The 24,294-nt window shown below is 48.3% G+C and overlaps 3 protein-coding genes and 4 non-coding genes across 8 annotated transcripts in view; 4 read left to right on the top strand and 3 right to left on the bottom strand.

The window, feature by feature from the left end:
- The window catches only part of syn1 (synapsin I), a 67,947-nt gene extending 62,881 nt beyond the window's left edge, over nt 1–5,066 (top strand). The window contains exon 13 of one of the 2 annotated variants that reach the window (XM_088908055.1): nt 393–5,066. In XM_088908055.1, the coding sequence (XP_088764181.1) occupies nt 393–423 (31 nt within the window). In that variant the 3' untranslated portion in view covers nt 424–5,066. Of the gene's footprint in view, nt 1–354 lie in introns of both variants that reach the window. The other variant, XM_088908047.1, reaches the window with a different exon arrangement.
- Nucleotides 5,067–5,344: 278 nt separating this feature from the next.
- On the bottom strand, nt 5,345–5,416 carry trnae-uuc (transfer RNA glutamic acid (anticodon UUC)). The gene has a single exon. It is a non-coding gene; the product is annotated as a tRNA-Glu (tRNA).
- Nucleotides 5,417–5,786: 370 nt separating this feature from the next.
- On the top strand, nt 5,787–5,858 carry trnah-gug (transfer RNA histidin (anticodon GUG)). The gene has a single exon. It is a non-coding gene; the product is annotated as a tRNA-His (tRNA).
- A 741-nt stretch (nt 5,859–6,599) lies between these two features.
- On the top strand, nt 6,600–6,671 carry trnah-gug (transfer RNA histidin (anticodon GUG)). Its single transcript has one exon. It is a non-coding gene; the product is annotated as a tRNA-His (tRNA).
- Nucleotides 6,672–6,848: 177 nt separating this feature from the next.
- Nucleotides 6,849–6,920, bottom strand: trnae-uuc (transfer RNA glutamic acid (anticodon UUC)). The gene has a single exon. It is a non-coding gene; the product is annotated as a tRNA-Glu (tRNA).
- A 329-nt stretch (nt 6,921–7,249) lies between these two features.
- Nucleotides 7,250–15,272, top strand: imp4 (IMP U3 small nucleolar ribonucleoprotein 4). Its single transcript, XM_088908133.1, has 9 exons — nt 7,250–7,320; nt 8,344–8,452; nt 8,941–9,024; nt 9,651–9,760; nt 10,050–10,182; nt 10,937–11,091; nt 11,485–11,579; nt 12,392–12,465; nt 13,785–15,272. The coding sequence occupies exons 1-9, from the start codon at nt 7,318–7,320 to the stop codon at nt 13,895–13,897; spliced, it is 876 nt and encodes a 291-aa protein (XP_088764259.1). The 5' UTR covers nt 7,250–7,317; the 3' UTR covers nt 13,898–15,272.
- Nucleotides 15,273–16,594: 1,322 nt separating this feature from the next.
- Nucleotides 16,595–20,607, bottom strand: LOC148838901 (tubulin alpha chain, testis-specific). The gene is made up of 6 exons (XM_088908090.1): nt 20,529–20,607; nt 19,203–19,425; nt 18,395–18,543; nt 18,077–18,229; nt 17,329–17,856; nt 16,595–16,891 (listed from the first exon to the last, which is right to left on the bottom strand). Exons 1-6 carry the CDS (start codon nt 20,529–20,531, stop codon nt 16,595–16,597), a joined length of 1,353 nt encoding a protein of 450 aa, XP_088764216.1. The 5' UTR covers nt 20,532–20,607.
- Nucleotides 20,608–24,294: the final 3,687 nt, after the last annotated feature.

Here is a 24,294-nt window from a genome sequence, read left to right as displayed (position 1 = left end):
TACATAAATATATGAGCTCCCCCCCAAAACACATGGTTCCCCGAACCTCCTGTAACCACAGAGGGAAAGTCTGCCTCTTACAGGTCTCCCAGCGCCATTTCCACAACTGCAGCTCCCTTCCCTTGAGTGTGCTGTGTCTCAGTGCAGACCCGGCCTCTGCGGGGCCTCAGTCTTGTTGAATAAGGCGTGAGAGCAGTAAATCTTATAAAAAACTGCCCCCCCCCCGCGCCCTCAGAGAGGAGGTCAGGTGGGCGGCCTTTCGTCACTCCCCCGCCTCAGCCCCCCCATTCCCGGGTCTCTGCATGACTTTAATAGTCTTTTCCTCTCCTCTATCACCATTCTCCTCTCTTGTAGCAAATCCCAGTCTCTTACCAATGCCTTCAACATTCCAGAAACTTCAGCGGCGCCCCGTTCCAGCCTTAGCCAGGACGAGGTGAAGGCCGAGACCATCCGCAACCTGCGCAAGTCCTTCGCCAGCCTCTTTTCGGACTGAGCCAACCAGAACCCCGACACCCCTCCCCCCCCCACCCCGGGGACTCTCGGACACACTGACAGCACGAGACGGACGGGCCTCCACTTCCAGTCACCCTGACAACACAGCCTGATCCCCGGACTCCTGCTCCTCCCCCGCCCCGGCACCTGGAGACGAGCGGGAGACCCGAACCCAGGGAGCCCTCCGCGAGGAGGAAGCCACCTGCACGCCCACGCCCCTCAGCTCCCCGTCCGTCTCTCTGGATTCTCCTGAAGAGGGCGCCACACACGCTGCGCTCCGAACACAAGCATGTTTTCGTTCTGTTCATTTGCATGTCCGCGGTGTGTGGAGTCGCTCTGACCTCCATCTGACCTGGACAGACAGTGCTGGTGCTCCTGGCAGCCAATGGCCTTGCAGAACCCTCCCTGTCAGGCATCCCGTCAGCCAATGGCCTTGCAGAACCCTCCCCATCAGGCATCCCATCAGCCAATGGCCTTGCAGAACCCTCCCTGTCAGGCATCCCGTCAGCCAATGGCCTTGCAGCACCCTCCCCGTCAGGCATCCTGTCAGCCAATGGCCTTGCAGCACCCTCCCCTCAGGTGCACAGCCAGCTCTGCAAGCAGGAACGTCTTTGTTTCTGTAATGGAAATAGCACCCACGTACTTTACAGAAAACCTTCACGTGTCTTTTCAGGAGAAGATGCCCACGAAACCATTACCCTGCTGGGTGTAGATAACTTCCTGATCTTGCAAAAATGTACCTGCAGTTTATAAAAAAGGCCTGGCTTTCTTCTTCAGTCCACACCTATCGCTGATTTCCCAGTGGAGAGATCCCACTTTGGGAATCGATTGGGACCGATGCCTCCTGCCCGTACTGTTCCAATCCGATCAGTATGGATGTCCGCTGTCCTGCAGCTCTGTGTGGCGGGATTCCTCAGGCCTGACGCAGGGGTCTCACTGTGGCCGGCTGAGAGGCCTAGTTTGCCTTTGATCTGAAACCTCCCTTGAGTGTCAGTGGCTGAACAGGACTTAGCTTGACGTTCTCAGTCACAGAAGCAGCACTGTCTGTCCCTGGAAGAGCAGGGCCCCACGCCCCATGCGGCGGACCGTAACCTCGTCGTCACACTCAGTGGTTCCTGTAGAACGTCTGTGTTGTTACTGTGGATATAGTGTTGCTGCTCCCACTTCCCCCCTCCTCCCCCTCCTCTCCCCGTTTTCTTCAAATCCGAGCCCTGAAACTGGAGTTCAGCCCCTGAAACTGGAAAAGCCAGCTTGTGTGTTTGTCTCAGGGATACCCCGGACTGGGTAGCTTGTTTCCTCCCTTGTCTTATTCATGCAGTAGTCCTCCTGGGCCACAGGGGGCGGTGTGGAGAATACTGGAAGGGCCTTTGCTGGCTCAGCACTCAGGATCCACAGGAAATGTCCGGCAGGACTGGAAATGTGGTCTGATGGAAACTCCTAGCAGATTTTAACACAGTCTCTTGTACCTCTCTCCTACCTGTCGGAGGGTTATGACTTTAGCTTGTGCCGAATGGGTGCCGTGCGAAGGACCTGTTCCAGCCTGGGTGAGGGCGTGAAAGTGCGTACGCCATTCCAGTCCAACCACTGCTCCAACGAGAGCCGGTTTCTCCTGCAGAAGATACCATCTTTTCTCTACTTCCTGCCGAGGTTGAGCATACTGGTTATAGCTGGTAATTAGTAAATTTCTTGTAAAATATACACAAATTCTGTCAAGACTGGAAGGCAAGGCAGCCTTACTGCAGTACAGTCGGTGTACTGGTTTTCAAACCCAGCCACCTTTAACAGCTGAGCAGGAAATCAGTGACTGGCCATGCTCTGATTGGCTACTGCCTCTTAATGGCCACTCTCTGATTGGCTAGTGTCGCCAGTTTTAGGGCTCCCTGAACTATGCCAAGTATGTTACCCCCAGTCCCACCCCCCCTCCCCGGGCCCCTTGTGGCCTGTTGTAGAAGTTACTCCAGCTTCGCTCTCGTGTCTCGGTTAACCCTGCCCATCCTTGCCAGCCCAGCCCGTAGTAACCAGCTCTTCCCTTCTCCTTGGGGCCAGAATTGGCATCAACACAGATGGACCCCCAGTCTGCAGTTTGGTGGTGTTTACTGTGTACTGGTCTGAAATCAATCTTCAACTGAATTGGCTCACTGTCCGTATCATTATAACGCTAATTAACCAGGCCTGCAAAAGTTAAATTCTGAGACTTCTTAAAGACCTGGGCCGAGCTTGGAGAATCACCCAGCATAATCCAAATGCCAGTGAGATTCCAGGGGCTAAAGAAACACTGCCCTGACATCTGAAAATTGAAACAGAAAATGCTTTGATTTTTGTCTTTTGTATTACAGCAGAGAAATTCTTCAAAGCTTTTATCAAGGTTTAGAAAATCAACTGTCTGCGAAGACCGATCCTAAAGCATTGTGCAACCACAGTGGAGAATCTTTCTTCCTTGTCACAGTTCCTTTTCTTATATCTGATGCTCAGAGAGGACTTTGCAGAATAAGAGCCTTGCGAAATCAGCAGCTGAGGCTGTAGATCTATATGCAAGCGGCACAGTGTTAATGTCATTCCGACAGGTCAGGAGCAGGTCACTGCGCTGTGGGCCTGTCGGTGCCACAGTGGCCACAATATGCAATCTAGAAATCTGGGTTTCAATCTTTTTTCTTTTTTTTCTTTAGTGTTTCATTTACATTTGTAGGTGGAACATTTTAGAAAGACATTTAGGTTATATACAGACTCTCCCCTTAAAATCAGACTAAAACACTTCCTGGAGTGCTCTTGAAATCCGCAGTGCTCTATGACAGCTGGTCCTCTCTCTGGGAACGGCTGGCACTGCTACAGCAGCCCTCTGCATTTCAAACTCAGTTACGGCACTCTGAAATTACTGCAAGAAACTGTTTCCACGCTTTTCTCAAAATATTTAGTTTTAATATGTTGTCATGAATACAAAAACCTCAGAACTGCAAAGATGGTTGCTGCTTGAGAGCCTATACAGTTCTCGAATGGGCTGTTGTGGTTTTTGAGTTGTGCGAAGTCCAAACCAGCTCCAAATCCTGAATCCCGATCCAAATACTGAAGAGATTCAAGAGATTCAGTTCTAAAGAAACACTGTCCTGAAATCTGAAGATCAGACCAGAAAATGCTTTGATTTGTCTTTTATATTACAGTAGAGAAATTCTTCAAAGCTTTAATCAAGGTTGAAAAACAGCTCTCCGCTAAAACGAATCCTTAAGCACTCTGCAACCACAGTGGAGAAACTCCCTGCGCTGGTCTGATACGAATGGATTCTAATACAACTTTTTCACATCTCTCATCCTGCAAGGAGCTGATATTGTCACCGTGCCGCCCCCCTCACCCTGTGGGTTACGTGTTTAGATGCTTCTTCAGTCAAATTCTGTCCCCAGCCTCCAGCCCCCTATAACCCCCCAGAATGCACCTGTGCAGCTGTAAATAAACCCACATCCCTTGTGCATCCAGAGTGATCCCTTGTGAGTAAAGTGCATACACCATGTATAAGTTGTACCGTAAACTGTAAAACCAAATAAAAGTATTGTACAGTTAGTGGTTACTATGATGATGAAATTGTGAAGCTTCTGTCTCTCTTTTAAAAGAAACTTTTATTTTCCCTGTGCCTGTGGTTCTGTCCGTGTGTCGATGAATGCTTGCTGTATATTTTGTACTGTTTTATTTGTTTGTGCTGATTTATATGGGAGTCTTCTGACGCTTACCAAAACAACTGCAGAAAACACCAGACAAAAGCTGGCTTTGGTTTTTGTCTTCTGCACTGGAAAAATCAAATGTCTTCGCTCGCTGGCTGCTAGGTAGGTACTGTTCCAGTTGGAGAGAAAAAAAACCTGTTCAGACTGTGCAAAGCTTCTTTCTGGATCCAGATTTCCAAGAACAGGTAGAGGTGTTAACCTCTGTCTTCTTTTCTGGAGCCGCCTGGGAATGGTGTTTCAGATAGGACACCAGTGTGCTCACCTGCTGGATTCCCATAAGGAAATCAGCCTTGTAAAGACAGTGGGTAGGCAGGTCTCCCAGCTGGGCTGCTGTTGCACACGAAGGGATCGACACTTGCAGCCTGCAGTATAGCTACAGAGACTGGACATTGCACAGAAGTGAGAGTGATTTTTACTTAAAACCAACATTCCACTGTTCTCGATAGGGAGTGATATGTTTTTTTATATTTATCTTTTCCTTTGAAGATTTACAAAAACGTTTCTTGTCATTGTTTTTTAGTGACTTTAACAAGATGTCTTTATTTTTTTCAGTGTGCTGACTGAGCTCTGAATGTACACCTCTGTAGTGCAATACGCTGTTCTGAATTCTGGAGCTGTTTGTCCTTGACACCCTCTGTATTGTATAAAGCCTATGATTTAAAAACAAAAACTAAAAAAAATAATTAAAAATTAACAGAATTGTAAACCATCACTGAGTTACTGTGACCAAGCTGTTTAGGAAATAATTGTACAAACACGTATCTTTGATGTGATTGTAGGTGTGACAACTAAATGTAAAAAATCTATGATATTATTGTGCAATTGAAATGAAGAGACGATAAATAAAGTCTATAATTATATCTTAAACATGACTAGATCTCTGTTTTCGTTTCCTGCTTGTCTTGAACATTTTGTGTTTTTCACAAGAAAATGACATTGTTGTGCAAAATCAAAATTCAGAAGCTGAAAAAATCCTTCACCGTGAAGAGGAGCTTTTTTAACTCCTAGAAGATTTTGCAATCGCTTTTCAATGTTTTTGACTATTGCTTAAAAATTTGATTGTATTAAACAAGTCATGAGCTATAAATCTGAAATTTATTGACACAAATAAATTAGCAGTAGAATTAGTAAGAAAAAGGGGACCTTTCCCATACCGGGAGTCGAACCCGGGCCGCCTGGGTGAAAACCAGGAATCCTAACCGCTAGACCATATGGGAAACTGGCGTTAAGTTCTGTTTTGGCGCTTCATTGGGTTTGATTTCTAATGCCAGTAAAAGCGTCAGCACAGATCAATTCAGCAACTCAGAGAGCACCAATGGATGGAATTCTGAGTCAAAATTAGAAATAAGTATATAAACAGAAACATGCAAATATTTATATATGAGTGTGGCTATAAACACGTTATAATGTATTTAAACAGAGAGGAGTCCTCAACACGTTTGCTGTGACGTCAGGCGCACGCCTCGGGGTGGTGCACGCCGCTGATTCGCCGAGCCCCCGGACCAATGGCAGGGCCAGTGACGTCACGGGCTGCCGCCTTGCCAAGGGCGCAGCTGCGCCCTTCTTCTCGCAGCTCCTCGGTAGCTCGCCGTGATCGTATAGTGGTCAGTACTTTGCGTTGTGGCCGCAACAACCCCGGTTCGAATCCGGGTCACGGCAGGTGTAAACCTGGCACGGCAGGGGAGTTCTGTTTTTTTATAATTTATATTTAAAAGTATATTTTAAAATTAGAGTATATTTTGCATCATAGAACTCACGGCAAAAGAGAAATTCACTTTAATCAAAAAATAAAGGTGCGAGTTACCGTGTAATTCGACTGCAGTGACGCAGAAAACCCAGGGCTCTCACTCTTTCAATTCAGCTTTAAAGAATTTTCTAACTCATTCAAGCTATACTGTAAATCACTGAAAATATTTTTTAAAAACCCTGGTGAGTTTTTCTACATAAATGTCTTTTAGCATATAAACCTATTTAATGTAACCCCTAACACCACATGAGCGCTGTACTGTGGGCAAAGTGGGCTTTTTTCCCATTTTTCACGCCGTTTTATTCGCTTGTTGCTACCTTGTTGTGTCATGTTGAGACATCCGTATATCGGTATGTATATACCCCTGTTTGTCGTATTTTCCCTTCTTGTATTTAAATAAAAATTAAAAAAAACTGGCACGAATCGAGATAATTTGTGTACTGTGCGATTTTATTATTAATTCATAAGGCGGAAGCCTGTATCAAGGGCGACTAACAGGGGATGCAGTTAGAACAGCACAACAGCCGTGCTCGGGGGCAGCGGCTCGCTTGCTCAGCAGGGCGGTGCGGGAGCCGGGAGCGCCTGTCGCTCAGCCCAGCCGACAGGGCTCTTCGCGCGTCTGCGAGGCATCCTGCTCGTCTCCTCGGTAGCTCGCCGTGATCGTATAGTGGTCAGTACTTTGCGTTGTGGCCGCAACAACCCCGGTTCGAATCCGGGTCACGGCAGGATCCGAGATCCTTCACGGTGTAGAGGAGCTTATTTTTCTTTTTAACCCCCTAGGAGTTTTTGCAATCGCCTTTCAATGTTTTTGACTATTGCTTCAAAATGTGATTTTTTATTAAGTCATAAGTGAACAATCTCAAATTTATTAAATCTAATAAACCGACAAAAAAAGACACGCATTCCCATACCGGGAGTCGAACCCGGGCCGCCTGGGTGAAAACCAGGAATCCTAACCGCTAGACCATATGGGACTGTCGAGAAGATCACGGTTCTGTTGAGGCTTGTGCCATCAGTTCAGTGAAACACGTCCGTCTCTGGGCATGAAATATATGTGCAACCTTTATTTAAACAGCACCAGAATATTCAGAATATTCCGTCTTTAAAAACAAGAAAAAAATAAAATATAACTCAATTTCATAAGCGCGGTGCTTAATCGTTTTCCCCCGTTTCTTCTTATTTCTTCGGTTCACTTGATATAACATAAAGCTCACAGTAACGTCATTGTTACTCCGTTTTGTTCCCATGAGGCCGCGGACCGGCCGCAGTCAGTTACGCGGCTCGCTATTGGCTGCCGAGACGGGCCAATGAGAGGCGGCGTAAGAGCGAGGTCCGGATACCCATGTGAGGTTGTGCTTCCCGACCGTGAAGATGGTGAGTGAGTCTGCTGGTTAAAGTTATCGCTCTGAAAGTTTTGTTTAACAGCCGGATTGTTCTTGCTCCGTGCTGGGCTCTGACAGAGTATGGAAATATAGACGCTTTACGCAGGAGCCGGTACCTAACGTACAACTTAATAAGAGGCGGTCGGAGTTGTAAACAGAGCCTGTAGATGTAGATTACGATAATTTGAGTGGCGGAAAAAAGTTTAAAAAAACTATCTCAGAAGTTAATAGGACGCTATTTTCCGTCCAAGAAGAAAGTAACGCATTAGCCTAACCTAGTTGTGGAAACCGTTGCTGGCTTAGATGCTGCTCAGTTTATTCAGAACTGTTTCCAGACTGACCCAGGTCTATCCTGAGAACCCAGTTCTTTTCTGTAGCGAGCAGAGAATATAGAGTCCAACATTATTACACGTGATTACACGTGTGCAGTCGACGATGCAGGATTTAAATGATAAACATTTGTCTTTTATCGTTTCAAAACGTGAACGCAAAATAATGATGAATAGTATCTTAAGATCCGAATCGTTCGTGATGAATGGTGTTTGGGAAGCTGACAGGCTGTTTGAGATGGAGACCAGGATCATGGGAGTGTTTCATCTAAATTCCTCCTCCCCGTGTGTCTCAAGTGCTTTGGGATCCTTGGTGTTAAGAGCCTGATAGGGGTTTAATAGTCTCCGCACAACATGAAAGGACCGAGGTTTACATCTGTTTGCAGTCGCCACACTTTCACACTAGAGGGCGCCCGGCGCACAGAAATCAACTATAGCGAGACGGTCTAGAGGAGCAACAGCTCACCACTCAGCAAACGGATCTCCACGGCGAGATCATTTAAAGACTGTTTTTGTCCCAAGAGTGGATTTTTAGATGAGTTTGTTCTTGGCTGTTGGAAGGCATGGTCTTCAGCCCCCTGCCAGTGGCCAGCCGAGCCCCGGGCTCGCTCCCGCCGCTGGCGCGCTGCCGCTCGTGCTCTTGCGTGTGACGGGTCTCGCGTGACGGAGCCGTGTTGTGTGTGCAGCTGCGACGCCAGGCCCGGCTGCGGAGGGAGTACCTGTACAGGAAGGAGCTGGAGGACAGGGCGCGCACCATCGAGGAGAAGAAGCAGCGGCTGAAGCAGGCGCTGGACGGTGAGACCCTCCGCACACTGGGATCTTGTCTTCCTCTGCCCTTGACCAACACACGGCGGCCGTCATCCACTCGCCAGCGTGGGGCCATGTGGAGGGCACAGAGACGGATTCAGGCTGAGATAGGAGTCCTGGAGTCTGAAAATACTTCTTACATCAAATTTGTGTTAATTTCTTTATATCTGAGCACTGCTGAGTGCTGCCGGCAGCCTTCGTGTCTGTGCAGAAGGTTTCCGGTGGTGCTTGGTGCTTCACTCACAGGATGGTATTTAAGAAGCACTGCACACTTTGCATTTTCTTTGCTGACTGACTGCAGAAGGCAAAGTGTGGCTAGTTTCCTTAATTGGGTAGAAAGATGGTTTCTCTCCTGCCTGCTTGTCATCTTTTCCTGGACTTGCTCTGCAACAGCAGATCAGACAGCGCCCTGTCGGTGTCTTCACTGTCCGCAGGAATGTCCTGACCGAGTGACTCAAGCTTCTCCCTCGTTGCAGAAAACCGACTGATCCCCACAGAGGTTCGCAAGGAGGCCCTGAAGCTGCAGAAGCTGACCGAGTATGACGACGAAGGGGCGGAAGGTGAGGAGGGGGGGGCAGGTGGATTCTGGCGCCCCCTGCTGGGGAAGACGACCTGCGGCGTTGACTCTATGCTGTGCCTTTGCCTCTGTGTCCCCGACAGCTGTAAATTGGGCTGGTTGGTTGGGCAGTTATTGTGCTGCTGTCCAGTCCCATGCTTGTTTCATTAATAACTACTTAGCAGCAGTGTTGAGAGTCCTGGACTCATGACTAGAAGGCTGTGGGTTTAAATTGCTCTTGTACTGCTCTTGTACTCCTGAGTAACTGACTTTACCCAGATTGCTCAGGTACAAAATACCCTGTTATACAGTTGGGTGCAAATAGAAGTCAATTTGGCTAAAAACATCAGGCAGATGAATTATTAGTACTAGAGCTGCATTGTAATGGAAGAGGATACCTCAGAGTAATACCCCATTGTGTATCAAAAGTTAATAATATATAGCTTTGAATTCTATTTATAAGCATCTTTAGAAGCTCAGGTCTCTGAATTTCCAATGCCTTGGTTCCACGTGGACTAGCCCACTTTACTTATTCTTATTCCTGATGGGCAGTGTTTTTCTGAAAAGTTGCTTTGTAAACTGAGCCCCTGCCCGGTGCTGAACACGATTGAAAACTCGGCCTCCCTCCAGGTGCCAGCTCGCACATGGATGACGAGTACAAGTGGGCCGGAGTGGAGGACCCCAAAATCATGATCACCACGTCCCGGGACCCCAGCTCCCGGCTCAAGATGTTTGCCAAGGTTGGTTACGCAGTGGAGCCGTGCCGAGCTCGTCGCATTTAAACCCACTGCGCCGCAAAACAGGGGGCTTGTCTGACGCTGCTGAAATCCAAGCCTCCAGAGCAAGGCGAGTTCGGTTCTGACATAGCGCCACGCTCGAGAGGGGGGGACCCCAGCACCTCTGTGTTTCTGGCGCGCATTGTTGTACCGCAGTGGGGAGGTGTTGTTTCTCTCTGAGGGGCTCTGCGGACCCAGGTGTCCGCTGTGATGAAGGAGGTGTGACTGCTCACCCTTCCCTCTGCCCCTGCAGGAGATGAAGCTGATCTTCCCCGGCGCCCAGCGGATGAACAGGGGAAACCACGAGGTGGTGACGCTGGTGAAGGCCTGCAGGGCCAACGAGGTCACCGACCTGGTCATCCTGCACGAGACCCGGGGGCAGCCAGGTAGGCGTGGCAGAGGGGGGCAGTGTTGCCCCGGAGAACTGGAAGCTACAGGCTGCAGGCTGGTTCCGGGTACGGCGCGGGGTGCTGCTGCACGCCTCCCCCGGGCCCCAGCTGTCTTCCCGCTCACGGTGGAGAGTCGCTGGGGGGACTCCTAAGCCTGTGAGCTGTGGCCCCCTGTGCCCAGTGTGTGGGCGTGTTTTTATATCAACATCAGCTGCTCGACCAGCTGTGCTGGAAGTTTTATTAACCGCTTTCTAACTTCCCCCATTAAGCGAGTATCTTTCTGAGTCGGGCGTGTGCAGCCAGTTTCTTAGATCGACAGGAGCGATGTCCCGTCTCCAGTCAGCCACAGAGGCGGCAGGCTTTGCAGCATCAGGTCGTAGCTGTAGTTCTGTAAAATCACATCGGCCTTTTGAGGTGCAGATGTCAGAGTCAGTCAGATGTTTTGTTATCCAGGCTCTGGGAGAGAATACAGGTCTTTTTGAGAAACATCAGGTTAGTGTGAGTGGAAACATTCCTGCTCTGCTCTGTGCTGAAGATCACTTTAATAATTGAGGATCACATTAGCTTTGCCTGCCCCAGCTGTTTTGTGCAAGCAGTGCAGCCGCTCTGTAGTGGAGTAGGATGTGCCTGGACACCCCATGCGTGGGTGGGACTTTCAGAGAGACGCCTCTGCTGTGCTGAGCAGTGGCCACAGGTCTGCTGCCTCCCCCTGGCTGACGTGCCCTCTCTTCTCTCTGTGTGTCTGCGTCAGATGGGATGATCGTGTGCCACCTGCCCTTCGGCCCCACTGCCTACTTCACCCTCTACAACGTGGTGATGAGACACGACATCCCCGACATCGGCACCATGTCCGAGGCCTTCCCCCACCTCATCTTCCACAACTTCAGCTCCCGCCTGGGCAAGAGGGTACAGATCCGAAGGCTTGCTTTTAAAGAGTTTGTTAGAGAGCAATTTGCAGTCTGCAGTTTCCCTCACGGGATCAATAAAATATCTATCTAGAGAGAAGTCTATGACTGACCTCAATAGTAGTGTTATTAGCTTTAATTTTTCATCAAGGCTAAAGTTTTTTCTGTTAAAAAGGATGAGAGATCATGCACTGTAGATTTTAAGGTTAAGAACATTTAAAATCAGAGGCTCTTCAGACGGCAGATTTGTTTGTTGCTAGCTGGCGAGTGCTTGTTTCTCTGTTCCTGGTGCTCTGCACGAGTCGCTGTCCCAGCACAGCTGCAGGCCAGACAGGCCTCTGAGGGGACAAGCAAGGACAGAGCTGTGGTCTCAGCCTCGGGTCTCTCTCCACAGGTGTCCGATATCCTCAAGTACCTGTTTCCAGTGCCTAAAGACGAGAGCAGGAGAGTCGTCACCTTCTCCAACCAGGAGGACTACATCTCGTTCAGGTGAGCGCCGTCCCGAGGCCCTGCTCCGGCTGTGAGTGCGGGATTGGCTGGGGAGATTCTGTGTCCATGTGGTGTGGTAGCAGGCTGCAGAACTGAGCGACATGGAGTGTCCCGTTCTTTTTCAAATGTGTGGATTTGACGTGATTGCTCATGAAAGCCGTTGTCTCTCTCATTGCCTTCACTCTGTCTGAGGGAGATCCTGTGGTGAAGACATCACTTCATTCTTTTATCAAATGAATTTCTACACACACAGAATTTTTCACACCTGAGTGTATGGTGTTTCCTCACCGGGACCTTAGTCCATCAGGTTAGACCTCCCTAAATGCCCTGTGTTGTGTGGCCTGGGCGTCTCTCACCTGACAGAGTTGCCCTTCTTATGGCCAGTGTTAATCCTGGCTGCTCTGCTTTCCTATTTCTGGGGTCCCTCTCGGAATCCAGGGCAACATCGGGGTCCCGTGTTGACTTCAGTGTTACCAAGAGAGCACCCAGCCCATTCTTAGTGTCTGAGACCCGGATGGCCAGGAAATCTCTCCCTTTTCCATTAATGGACAACAGGGTGAAACTGGGGTAATTGTGTAATTCTATAATGGTGTAACGGGGCTCCCAGACCTCCAGACACTTCCCAGCCGGCTCCGTGCTGCAGTTTGCCTGGCAGGGCCTTCAGGTTAGTCCATGTTACCGAGAACACAATCTGCTCCCTGATCCATCTGATGTAAATAGGCGTTGGTGCTTCTTGAGTTCGGAGCCAGAAGACGTCCATGTTCCTCATGTATAAAGGCGTACACTTGAAATAATCTCTCGCTTTGTTCTAGGCATCATACGTACAAGAAGACGGACCACAGGAACATTGACCTGACGGAAGTGGGGCCGAGGTTCGAGATGAAATGTAAGTTTGCCCCTCTATTCAGAAACGTCATCCGGGCTGCCCTCTGCTGGCGGGAAACCTGAGCTCTGAGGGGCCCGCTGAGTCCAGGGCCTCCTCTGTAAATGCAGGCCAGAGACCACTGAGGCAGAGGCAGAGTGTGGTATCGAGCTGTTCCAAACAGCAGTCATATAGGTATTTGTAGAGAGAGAGAGCTGTCAATTCCAGCTAAAGAAAACACTGAAACCTGTTGCATGGAGTTTGAGTGTTTACAGACGCGTTGTATTTAATAGTTATAATAATTCCTCACACTTATATAGCTGGACACTCCACTCACAGCGCTTTACAGGTAATGGGGATCCCGTGCAGCCCCACCTGGATGATGCGCCAGTACTCTCCTCACACACCAGCTCTCAGTGATGAGGGGAGCAGAGTGGTGAAGCCAGTTCATAGATGGGGATTATTAGGAGACCGTGACTGGAAAAAAAAGGCCAATGGGAAATGTGGCCAGGATGCCTTGGTAACACCCCTACTCCTTTTGAGAAACACCTGGGATTTTTAATGACCCAGGACCTCAATTTTATGTCTTATTTGAAGGATGGCACCTTCTTTACAGTACAGTGTCCCCATCACTATACTGGGGCATTAGGACCCACATAGAACGCAGGGTGAGCGCCCCCCTCAGCCTCAGGAGTCTCCCACCCAGGTACTGGCCAGGCTCACACCTGCTGGGCTCCAGTGGGCTGCCAACTTTGAATTGCAGGGCGATATGGCTGCAATAAACTTGTGCCCTTGAGCAGGAATCAAACACGGACCTCCGGGTTAATAGGCATGCGCCAAATCCTCTGTACCAGCGCGCCACTCAAAGGAAGGAACGTTTCCATTTACAGTTAAATGTCCACATCTGCTCCTGGTCATTTGGAAGCTTGTGTGTTCATGGTCACACTCTGTGCAGCAAGGAACTAACTGCCCTGGCCAGCAGGGGAGCTCGGTTCAAGTTTTACTAGAGTGGAGATCCATGTAAAAATGCAGATTTATTTTTTGCCCTTTACCTGTGTTTACAATGTGAACTGTTCAAGTCATGTAGTGTAGCAAAGTACCAGTCATGTACCTGGCCTGTTGGTTCTGTGATTGTGAACCTCTGGTGTGAAACAGGGGAGCTGCTGGGCTGAGTTATGCTGGATCAGGCTGAGTTAGGCTGGCGCTGTCTGCCTGCATCCTGTGCGATTCAGCTGAGGCGAGATTTCTCACAGGAGGAGGTGCAGTCGCGGCCTGTCCTGCCCTGTGTCCAGCATGCTTCACGGGCGGGAGACAGAATAACCCTGCAGCCATGTTTGTTCCAGTGTACATGATCAAGCTAGGGACCCTGGAGAACGAGAGCACTGCGGACGTGGAGTGGCGCCTCCACCCCTACACACACACTGCCAAGAAGAGGAAGTTCCTCAGTGTGGAGTAGAGTCCTGGAGCCACAGCCCTGCAGCCGGATCCCGGGAGCCCGTGTCCAGTGTCCAGTGGGAACCAGCCAAATGGACAGCCTGCTCTCCCATAGCCTTACCCTGAACAAACGAAAACTAACGTCTGAATTAGCATAAAAATCCAGGGAGACATTCTGTATTTATTTTACAAGCATATCAAAACTGAAGACTTGTATGAGAAGAACATCGGATGTATTTCTCAGTGCTTGATGCTTTCAGCTTGTATGTACTTGAGGAGGCTCTTCCTGTAGCCTTTTGACAGGTTATTAAAACTCGTTTAGTTTGACCACTCCTTCCTGCAGGATCGCTCTAAACTGCAAGACTTGGCTTGTGATCTATTCTTTAGCACAGAATTGTTAAGCTCTTGGCCATTTGTTTGTGTAATTGTATTATCCAATTGTGAAAGCCATTTGTAACCAGGACTGAGCTTCACGGATGGCACAAATTCTGGCTAAAATATCCTGGTAGGTTAAGTTCTAATTAGGACCAAAACCTTCACTTGCAACAGAATTGCATTCTTTTCAATCAGCTGTTTCTGTGTTAATCATGCTCCTGGCAAGAGCATCTTTTCTGCTATTATTCATCTCTCTCTGGCTGGGTGTTTGTTAACGTTGAAGGTCTTAGTGACAAACAGAAGTCAAAGTAAAGATATCTTGCATTATTTATTTATAGCTGCCATTGGAGTTGTTAAGGTCAGTACTCTTAAAAATCTTCAGTCTTTGGGAAATTCTGGCTGGCCCCCATGACCGTGTGATCCTGTGTTTTGTGCTCGTGTGATGAAAAGCCAGTTGACGTTGGGTATCCTCTGGAACTGTGGCTTTGCAGAATGACCAGATGACCAAACAAATTTAGAGGAATGAATTCATTACATGTATTTTAAAAAGTAACTGAATATGAACTGTTTTTACCTACAGCATATGGAGTAATTTTATATAAGGTTTTACCATGATTAAATTCCTTAGTGTTTACAAATCTTGCCAAATCACTGTGCAATTCCAGTTTATCAAGAGTATGAATGAGTGGTTGCTGCTGCACCAGGGCTCCACCCTGCTGTGAACAAACACGGGTGGAAACTGGTAGCACTCCTGGGAGACAGAGCTCTTTGCCAACTATTACATTTGGTTGTACAAATATTTTTTTTTTCATTTAAATGTTATTTGGTCTCTGAATGAAAGTTCTGCTTATCCTAATTCTTAAACCTGAAGACAAAAACACAAATTCACCATTTTGTAATGTTTACAAAACTAAATCCAGGAAACATTTTTATTTTTTGGTGAATTATGGATTACAAGGCAATCTGTGCAACAGAATAAATTTCCAAAAACAACCAAAATGTAAAAGGTTGTTTTAAATCAATGAGCTGTGCTCTTGTGCTTTTGTGTTGCTTCTGTGGACACAGATCAATACAGCAAATTGAAAACTGAAGAAAACACCTTTCTGTTCAGATCTTGCTGTCTAAACACTTACAGTAGCATGAAATCTACTTGCTGTGATTTTCTGTGGGCAACAGCAGTGTCATATGAAGTCACAAGCAGTGGTCTAATGTTAATAGCAATTATCTTATATAATCTGTACTTGCACAATTTCTGGAATTCTCCCATTTCTGGTACGAGTGCAGCCAAAAGCAGAAGCAGTCCTGGTGCTCGTTTAAAATGTGAATTATCCTTCCATTTGCATTTCTAGCACATTCACAACACGAGTGGTATGGCATTCTGAGGGTAACAGCGGTCAGGATTAGAAAACAAGCGAAGTACCTTGGCTGAAGTACCAAGGGTGTATTCAAGTTTCAGTTTTCATAGCAAGTTGTTAAAAGGTTCAGAAATTGAACTTGGATGTTTCATTTATCATGGTTTCCACAATTCTAATTCGATTTCCCTATTACACTCTAGGGTTTAAGGACTGTTCTACACCGACGGGCAGATGAAACTGAACGTTTTTAGTTCTGACTGAGATATTTTTAGAGACAGATGTTCATAATTCTCAATTCTCAAAGAATCAAAAATTACACCAGAGAAAAATAATTACATTTGAAACATTTTACACAAAAGGTCCTGGACTCCCACAAGCGACCCAGCCACGTCTGAGATTAATGGTTTACAAGAAATAATTGAATTATTTGAATGTGATGCCCAACCATGCCATGTCTAGCCTAGACACTTGTCAGAAATGTTCCCGTTAGTCTTGGCTATTTGTCATTTTAAATATGAACATTTCCACATTTAGCTAGAAATTTGCAGTGGAGTTAGTCTTCCATTACTGTTTGTTTGCAATCTGTTGAGCCAGTCTCAGCAGAACTGGCAGATGGGCCTGTCCGAGTGTGGGCTGCGATACTAATCTTCACAACTACAGAGCAGACTTCAGTCTCAGACTGCGTAAGGAGTCCTTCAGCCCACTAGAGCAACGCTAACCCTCTGCTGTACATGGAAAGGATCTGGTGAAAAGGGACCAGTCTCAAGACTGTTTCACTCAAGTACCCCTCACACACACTATAAAGTCTCCAAGTGCGATAAAAACGTTTCCTGCCCACACACACTTTTGTTGTTAAAAGTCTTCATTCTTGCATCAAAGTGGCTGATTTATATACAAACTCATTTTAATGTTTGGAAAATAACTTGATAACAGAATGAAATTATAAATTCTTTATTGGAACGTGAGCAGGTTTTGGCATCCATTGGGTCTCACAGCTCCTCTCCTTCCTCAGCCTCTCCCTCCACAGAATCAACGCCCACCTCCTCATAATCCTTCTCCAGCGCTGCCAGGTCCTCCCGCGCCTCCGAGAACTCCCCCTCTTCCATGCCCTCACCCACATACCAGTGGACAAATGCCCGCTTAGCATACATCAGGTCGAACTTGTGATCCAGGCGCGCCCAGGCCTCCGCAATAGCAGTGGTATTGCTCAACATGCACACAGCCCGCTGCACCTTGGCCAGATCACCCCCCGGCACCACTGTGGGCGGCTGGTAGTTGATGCCAACCTGTTCAGAGAGAAATGCTCCTGGTCAGAAAGCCATCAGCTGCAGTGAAGAACTCAACTGTTAATGGAAAAAGCACTTTTGTTTTCAAAGAGCCCCAACAAGCCTGGCAGTGCTGCGTGCAGTGTCACGAGAAACAGGCAGATTGTGGCAATTTGTAAATTACCACAGTACGAGTGCTGTAACAAAACGTAGCCCAGACCATGTATTCAATTTTGCTTGTGGGAACATGATTATGCATCATACAGCCTTAATCCACAAGTACCAGGCTAAAGCCAGACTGAAACAGTAAGATGCTTCCTTAAACTAAAATTCTGGAATAAACAAGAAGTCAGCACAAGTACAGTACCTGGCTGATCAACTGCAAGCAGTTTCTCCACTTACGTGTCCTCCTGTACCCTGTTCCAGGAAAGCCAGGTTAGGAGCCCGGGTGACTTTACCTTGAATCCAGTGGGACACCAGTCCACAAACTGGATGGTTCTCTTGGTCTTGATGGTGGCGATGGCAGCATTGACGTCTTTGGGCACCACATCCCCACGGTACAGCATGCAGCAGGCCATGTACTTGCCATGGCGGGGGTCACACTTCACCATCTGATTGGCCGGCTCGAAGCAGGCGTTGGTGATCTCGGCCACGGAGAGCTGCTCGTGGTAGGCTTTTTCAGCGGAAATGACAGGGGCGTAGGTGACCAAAGGGAAGTGGATGCGAGGGTAAGGGACGAGATTGGTCTGGAACTCTGTCAGGTCCACATTCAGAGCACCGTCAAAGCGCAAGGATGCAGTGATGGAAGACACAATCTGGCCAATCAGGCGGTTGAGGTTGGTGTAGGTGGGCCGTTCGATGTCCAGGTTACGGCGGCAGATATCATAGATTGCCTCATTGTCCACCATAAACGCGCAGTCTGAGTGCTCCAGGGTGGTGTGGGTGGTCAGGATGGAGTTGTAGGGCTCCACAACAGCGGTGGACACCTGTCAGAAAGAGCAAAGAATTTAGTACACAGTGCAGCTCCTAGGTTTGTTACGGCTTCAGACACAAACATCGCTGAACGAGAACAGTTTTGGAATAAAGTTCTCACTCATGGGTCCCCTCCCCCCAGCTTTAAGAGGTTCATCTGTGGAACACTACGCCTTGTATTTCACACATGTGGAGGTTGTGACAAGCTGTGTGGAAGAGCACAGAGGGGTGTACCTGGGGCGCAGGGTAGATGGCAAACTCCAGCTTGGACTTCTTCCCGTAGTCCACAGACAGCCTCTCCATGAGCAGAGAGGCAAACCCAGAGCCAGTTCCACCTCCAAAGCTGTGGAAGATGAGGAAACCCTGCAGGCCCGTGCACTGGTCAGACTGCAGGACACAGGACAGGAAAGACCATTGTGTTTTAGGCCACAGGCTATTACTACACAACTCACATTTACAGGGAACCAGGATGCACATCATTGTGTTTTGGAAGTGGTGACCCAAATGCCAAGTTCCGTACCCCCTCGACGGGACAGGCAGTCAGCAGCTCACCAGCTTGCGGATGCGATCCAGCACCAGGTCCACGATCTCCTTGCCGATAGTGTAGTGCCCACGGGCGTAGTTGTTTGCTGCATCCTCCTTGCCTGTGATGAGCTGCTCAGGGTGGAACAGCTGCCGGTAGGTCCCCGTGCGAACCTCATCTGCACACAGCTCTGCGTTAGTCTGTGCCGTCTGCACAGCAGCCTACAGCCCCAGTCACTCCTCACCCACCCCACCCTGCAGCTGCTCAGTGTCAGCCCTTACTTTCAGACCAACTCTACCACTAATATGCTGTATAACCTGGATTTCTACATAGTTTACATTTTAACTAGCATGCTTTACATAAGCATTTTACAAGCTCAGTTTTGGTGCAGACCTTCTCTCCAGTATCGCTAGTTCAGCCTGTTAATGCTACTGCCAGGCAGTCCTGCAAGCTCCTGCCACCCGCTTCTGTAATTTCCTACCCATCTTCATTCTGTGGTCAGTGAAGTTAGACAAACCAAGAGATGACTAAATCCACGAAGTGCTGAAAAAGTTTAACTAAGCAAGTAGTCAAAAGATTTGTGCAAGTTCTTTAGCAGATCTGCAGTCCTTTGAATGTTGGTGAAGTGGTGCTTTTATTGTCTTCAATTTATTCAATTATGACTGCAGTGCAAATGTAAAAGCCTTGAAAGATGGTTTGCATGGCTGTAGTATTTCTGTCACTCAGTATTAATACTACAAAGTATTTCAGTAATTAGATTTAGTAGTTATTGATCCTAATAGTAAAATATTATTACTAAAATAAGTAATTGATTGCTTCCATATCTGCCCAACCCACCAACCACCGTGGGCTCCAGGTCCACGAACACGGCCCTGGGCACGTGCTTGCCCGCCCCGGTCTCGCTGAAGAAGGTGTTGAAGGAGTCGTCTCCGCCGCCGATGGTCTTGTCGCTGGGCATCTGGCCATCGGGCTGGATGCCGTGCTCCAGGCAGTACAGCTCCCAGCAGGCGTTGCCTATCTGCACACCCGCCTGGCCCACATGGATGGAGATGCACTCACGCTGAAACAAGGGGGCAGAGAGGCTGGTGAGGCTGTGCAGTGCACCTCGGTCGCCACCCTGCCTGCGCACCGTGCAGACACCATGACAAAGGCTCGCAGGTGGGATCTGTGTGCTTTTCAACATCAAAGATTCGGTTGTCCTCAAGGCACATGCTTACACACTACTTTTATAAATTTCCCAACTAAAACCACTTCCAACCGATACGATGTACTCAGGCTGTCAAATCCGTAGCAGGTTTTCGGCAGTGCCTGCAGTACAGACTGGAGGTGATTCACTAATCCGTCAGGCCCGTGTCTCCAGGGTCGCAGGCCCGGCAGCGAGCCGGGACACAGCCCAGCTTCGCAGGAAGGAGCCAGGGGCTCCATTCCTGCTTACCAACATTTTGTGAGGGGCAGAGCCGGGTTAACACCCCAAGACTACCGAAACCACCGGGCTTTGCGAGTTATCAGATCAGACACCAACGGCCAAAGCGCACTTCATCACTCCGACTACACATCTTCATGGGGGGTTGAACATGAAGGCCTTAAGACCCGAAATGTCAAAAGACTTGCGTTAACTTCGGAAGCTGCAATCTTGCACGTGTGGGGGCTGAAGTCTGCCGCCAAAACGAGTAACGCGCGTCCTGCCCACGGCCCAAACGGCACGCCCGCCTGGGATTACAGACCGCGGCACGTTTACTATACACCGCCTCGCTAAGATGACCCGACAGTGGAGCAGGGAGTTTTTTTTTAGAGTATTTGCGAGCGGTTTCGCGCGGATTTCCAGACTCCCCCGGCAGCAGCGCGGGTGGCGACGGTTAGTTTTCAAACTGCCCAGGCAGACCTTCCGCCGCGCGCCCCCTACTGTTGCCATGGAGAGGAGATGCACCCCCCCACACACACACACAGAACCAGCACTTCAGCTCGTACCGACCCAGCTGGGCCGCTCGGTACCGCTCGGCCCGTTTCAACTGGAGCCGCCAGCCCGCCGACCCTTGTGTTGCTTGCCAGCAACCGTATTTTTTTTTAGGGAAAAAGAGCACAAACGAGAAGACACGAAAGAGTGTACAACATTGCGAGGCTAGTAACTGTACTTTAAATCGATAATGTATCACAATGTCTTACCATAATTTGCTTTTCAAAAGTCGAACACGGTTACAAAAATAACTCCCACCTTCTCACCTCCTACAGCCGGAGAACTTAACGGTCGCCTAATGACGAGCGAGCGCGAATTCTTCTTTTAAACGGTCTTCGTCTCGTAAGACCCGCCTCTCACTCGCGTCATCGGATAGGGCAGCGTTCTTTTTTTATTTTCATTGCGCACGCAGGCCGTCTATCAAACGGCTCGTGAAAGTGATTGGATAAAGAAAGTGATTTAAATATAAGGTCGCGGCTTAGCGGGTATGCGCGCATTTCCCATAATGCAGCACTGGCACTTTTAGAGCGGGCAGTACGTCAGCGGCCGGTATTTTTTAAACTACATAAAGGCGCGAAAAATCGATTAACTTTAAAATGTTTAATTTAAAAGCAAAATACATTTCAAGCATGGAAAATGTACCGCACAATCACGGTACAAAAACAAATATAAAGTACACGGTGTTACGTTTACTTTTAAATGTAAAAAAAAAATGCCAAGATATTTAATATTCGATAAAATATGGACTTATATTTCGCTCATCTTTACTCATAACTTTAACATATTGTTTATATAATTACAATAGTTATTACTGATTTCCAATTATGTGTTTTGGTCCTGACCTCAGAATGAAAGTGTTATGTCTATTTCGAGAGGGAGACTGTGGGGAATCTGAATTAGTGCTTGTTCGCAGTTTTTAAAAGCTGTTATTTAACGACGTCTTTCGTTGATCAAGATGGAGTGCAGTAAACCTTGACGATGAAAAGGGCGTTCGTAGAAAGCATGAGGTTAACCATTTATCCCGTTCACGTCCCGAGTTAAGGACCGAGGGGCGACACCGGGACTGACTGAGACCCCGCTGACAGGCCGGGCTGGCCGGGCTCGGAGGCAGTACGAGACCGTAAAATATAAACAAAATGACAAGCTTGTTTGCAGAATTAGGCACTGGCGTATTTCATTTGTACATGTGCAAAAGCAGACATTTCGTACGCAGCCTGTTGTGAGAAGCTACTCGTTATCGGTTAATTATGCGCGCTGGCTCTCCCTCGAAACTGTTTTTCACACATCCGATGTTAGCACTGAATTTTAATTAAACGCATAAACTTTCACATAAGCCGTCAAATTAATGAACACTTCCTCAGTTATAGCCAGCGTCTAGAAATTACACCAAATAAAATGCCCCATTGCTTTCTAACTCTGTATTGCACTCTTGTCGATCAGATGGATTATGTCATGCAGGCTCTATGCACAGAGCCCAGTGTCTCAGATCCCAGTCCTGGAGTCTTCTGGTTAATCAGGCTAATTGATCCTTTAATTGGGCTTCTTGCTTGATTAGACCTTTTCAATCTGTTTTTGCACTCGTGTTTCAGAGAATCTGATGAGAGTTGCAGGGCTGCATGAGGCTCAGTGGTCAGCATTGCTGCCTCTCAGTGCTGGGGCCCTGGGTTCTAGTCCAGACCTGGGCTGCTGTCTGTGTGGAGTCTGCATGTTCTCCTCGAGTTTGTGTGGGTATACTATGGGGGCTCCACATTCCGAGAACACACTGGTAGATTAATTGGCTTCTGGATTGCCCCTGGTGTGAGTGTGTGTCCCCAGGCTTGTGTCCGTCGCTTGCTGGGGCAGGCTCTGGCTCCCCCGCGGCCCTGAACTCAATGACACGGCAGCCGACACGTTGTGTTGCTTTTCTTCTCTTTTCAGCAGGACTAAACCTTTGACTTGTTCTTTTGCAGCCTGTGCATGCTGACGCAGCTCCCTATTTGAACTTACTGAATAAGAGTTTGGATGGAGAAAAAGACAGAAGAGAGGGGGTTGAGAAGCACTCTTGTGACCCTCGGTTTTCTAATTGCCTTCTTTTAATAATAATAATTGTTTACTCTTATATAGCGCTATTCTGGACACACCACTCAAAGCGCTTTACAGGTAATGGGGATCCCCTCCACCACCACCAATGTGCAGCCCCACCTGGATGATGCGATGGCAGCCATAGTGCGCCAGAACACTCACCACACACCAGCTATCAGTGGGGAGGAGAGCAGAGCAACGAAGCCAGTTCATAGATGGGGATTATAAGGAAGCCATGATTGGTAAAGGGGGAAATTTGACCAGGACGCCAGGGTTACACCCCTACTCTTTTCAAGAAACGCCCTGGGATTTTTTTTGTGATAATGCTCAGTGCAGAGTGGCTACAGATGGTTATTCCCAATGCTTCCTCTCTAAGATTTCAGGGTGGTGTGTGGAACCAGCTGCCCGGTCATGTCGCTGAAGCCGAAACCCTTGTTACTTTCCAGAGATGGCTGGATGAGATCCTGGGATCAATCACTACTATCTACCTAACAGGCCAGGTGGACTGAATGGCTCCTCTCCTTTGTAACTTTCTAGTATTCTGCTGAGAGGGGCTCAGATCGGCTTTTCAGCCCTTAACATGAGCAGGCAGTGATGAGCTTTGGGAAGAGTTAATAGTGCTTCTCTGCAGGGCTGGTGAGTAACAGCACCACTCCGGTGCCAGGCGGTTGGAGTGTGTCTCAGCCTTTAAGAACACATTTAGGAACTTCGTGCTCTGAGCACAGATGGCCATGTGGGAACAGCACTGCGAGAGATCCCAGCCCAGGAGCGTCAGCTGGGGATGATGAATAATGAAAAATGTGCCACATACCCATGAAAATAAAGCACCCGAGCACTGCGCTGCACACAGCCTGGTACAGATGGGTTCCGTTGCAGGTACGGCCGTATGAAAACAGAGTGCATCAGAGCAGACATAATCCCTGAGATCTGAGATCAGTTTTTACAGGAAACTAAACGACTGCTTTATACAGAAGTGTGTTGGTGCCAATGCAGTAAAAATAAAATAGATTATCTGAGTGAGACTTTATTGCATTTGTATCATTTGCAGAAACTGGGAGGTGGGGGTCTGCCTTCACCCCTGTTATTTTGTGATTTAACCCTTTATTTAGCCAGGCAAGTGAACAGGGAACGGACTCTGATTTACCCGCTGACGCAGCATGCCCTGCCTGAGACGTGAACTGGCAGCCCCCTCACCCTCCGCCGTGGACAGCGCTGTCGTGAGCGTGACCGCAGGCTCTCGGACCCTCACAGGGAGCGACAGAGCACAGGGAGAGGAGAGGAGGCCTGTGAGAAACCACTTTAGTCTGGTTCAGACCCCTCCTGTCCTCTGACACCCCCCTCTGCTCCATCTCTCGCCGGTGATTTCTCGCTTTAAAGAGCTTTCCAACCCCATTTCACAACTCAATATTGATTTACAAAACATTCTTAATAATAATTAGTAATAATTCCTTACACTTATAAAGTGCTTAGCGCTGTGGCTGGAAGGTTGCCGGTTCGTATCCCACAGCCGGCAGAGGAATCCTACTCTGTTGGGCCCCTGAGCAAGGCCCTTCACCCCAACTGCTCCAGGGGTGCTGTATAAATGGCTGACCCTGCGCTCTGACCCCCAGCTTCTCTCCCCGTCTGTGTGCCTGTGTGTCTCATGGAGAGCAAGCTGGGGTATGCGAAAAGACAAATTCCTAATGCAAGAAACTGTATATGGCCAATAAAGTGATCTTATCACATCTTCCCTGGACACTCCACTCACAGCGCTTTACAGGTAATGGGGATCCCCTCCACCACCACCAGTGTGCAGCCCCACCTGGATGATACTCCAGTACTCTGCCCACACACCAGCTCTCAGTGGGGAGGAGAGCAGAGTGATGGCGCCAGTTCAGAGATGGGGATGTTGTTGTCGCTATTATTATTATTATT

This window comes from Atractosteus spatula, chromosome 2, assembly GCF_055471065.1.
Source record: "Atractosteus spatula isolate fAtrSpa1 chromosome 2, fAtrSpa1.hap1, whole genome shotgun sequence".
NCBI classification, from domain to species: Eukaryota; Metazoa; Chordata; class Actinopteri; order Semionotiformes; family Lepisosteidae; genus Atractosteus; species Atractosteus spatula.
The sequence above is the reverse complement of the archived record's forward strand: the minus strand, read 5'-3'. Positions and strand labels throughout refer to the sequence as shown.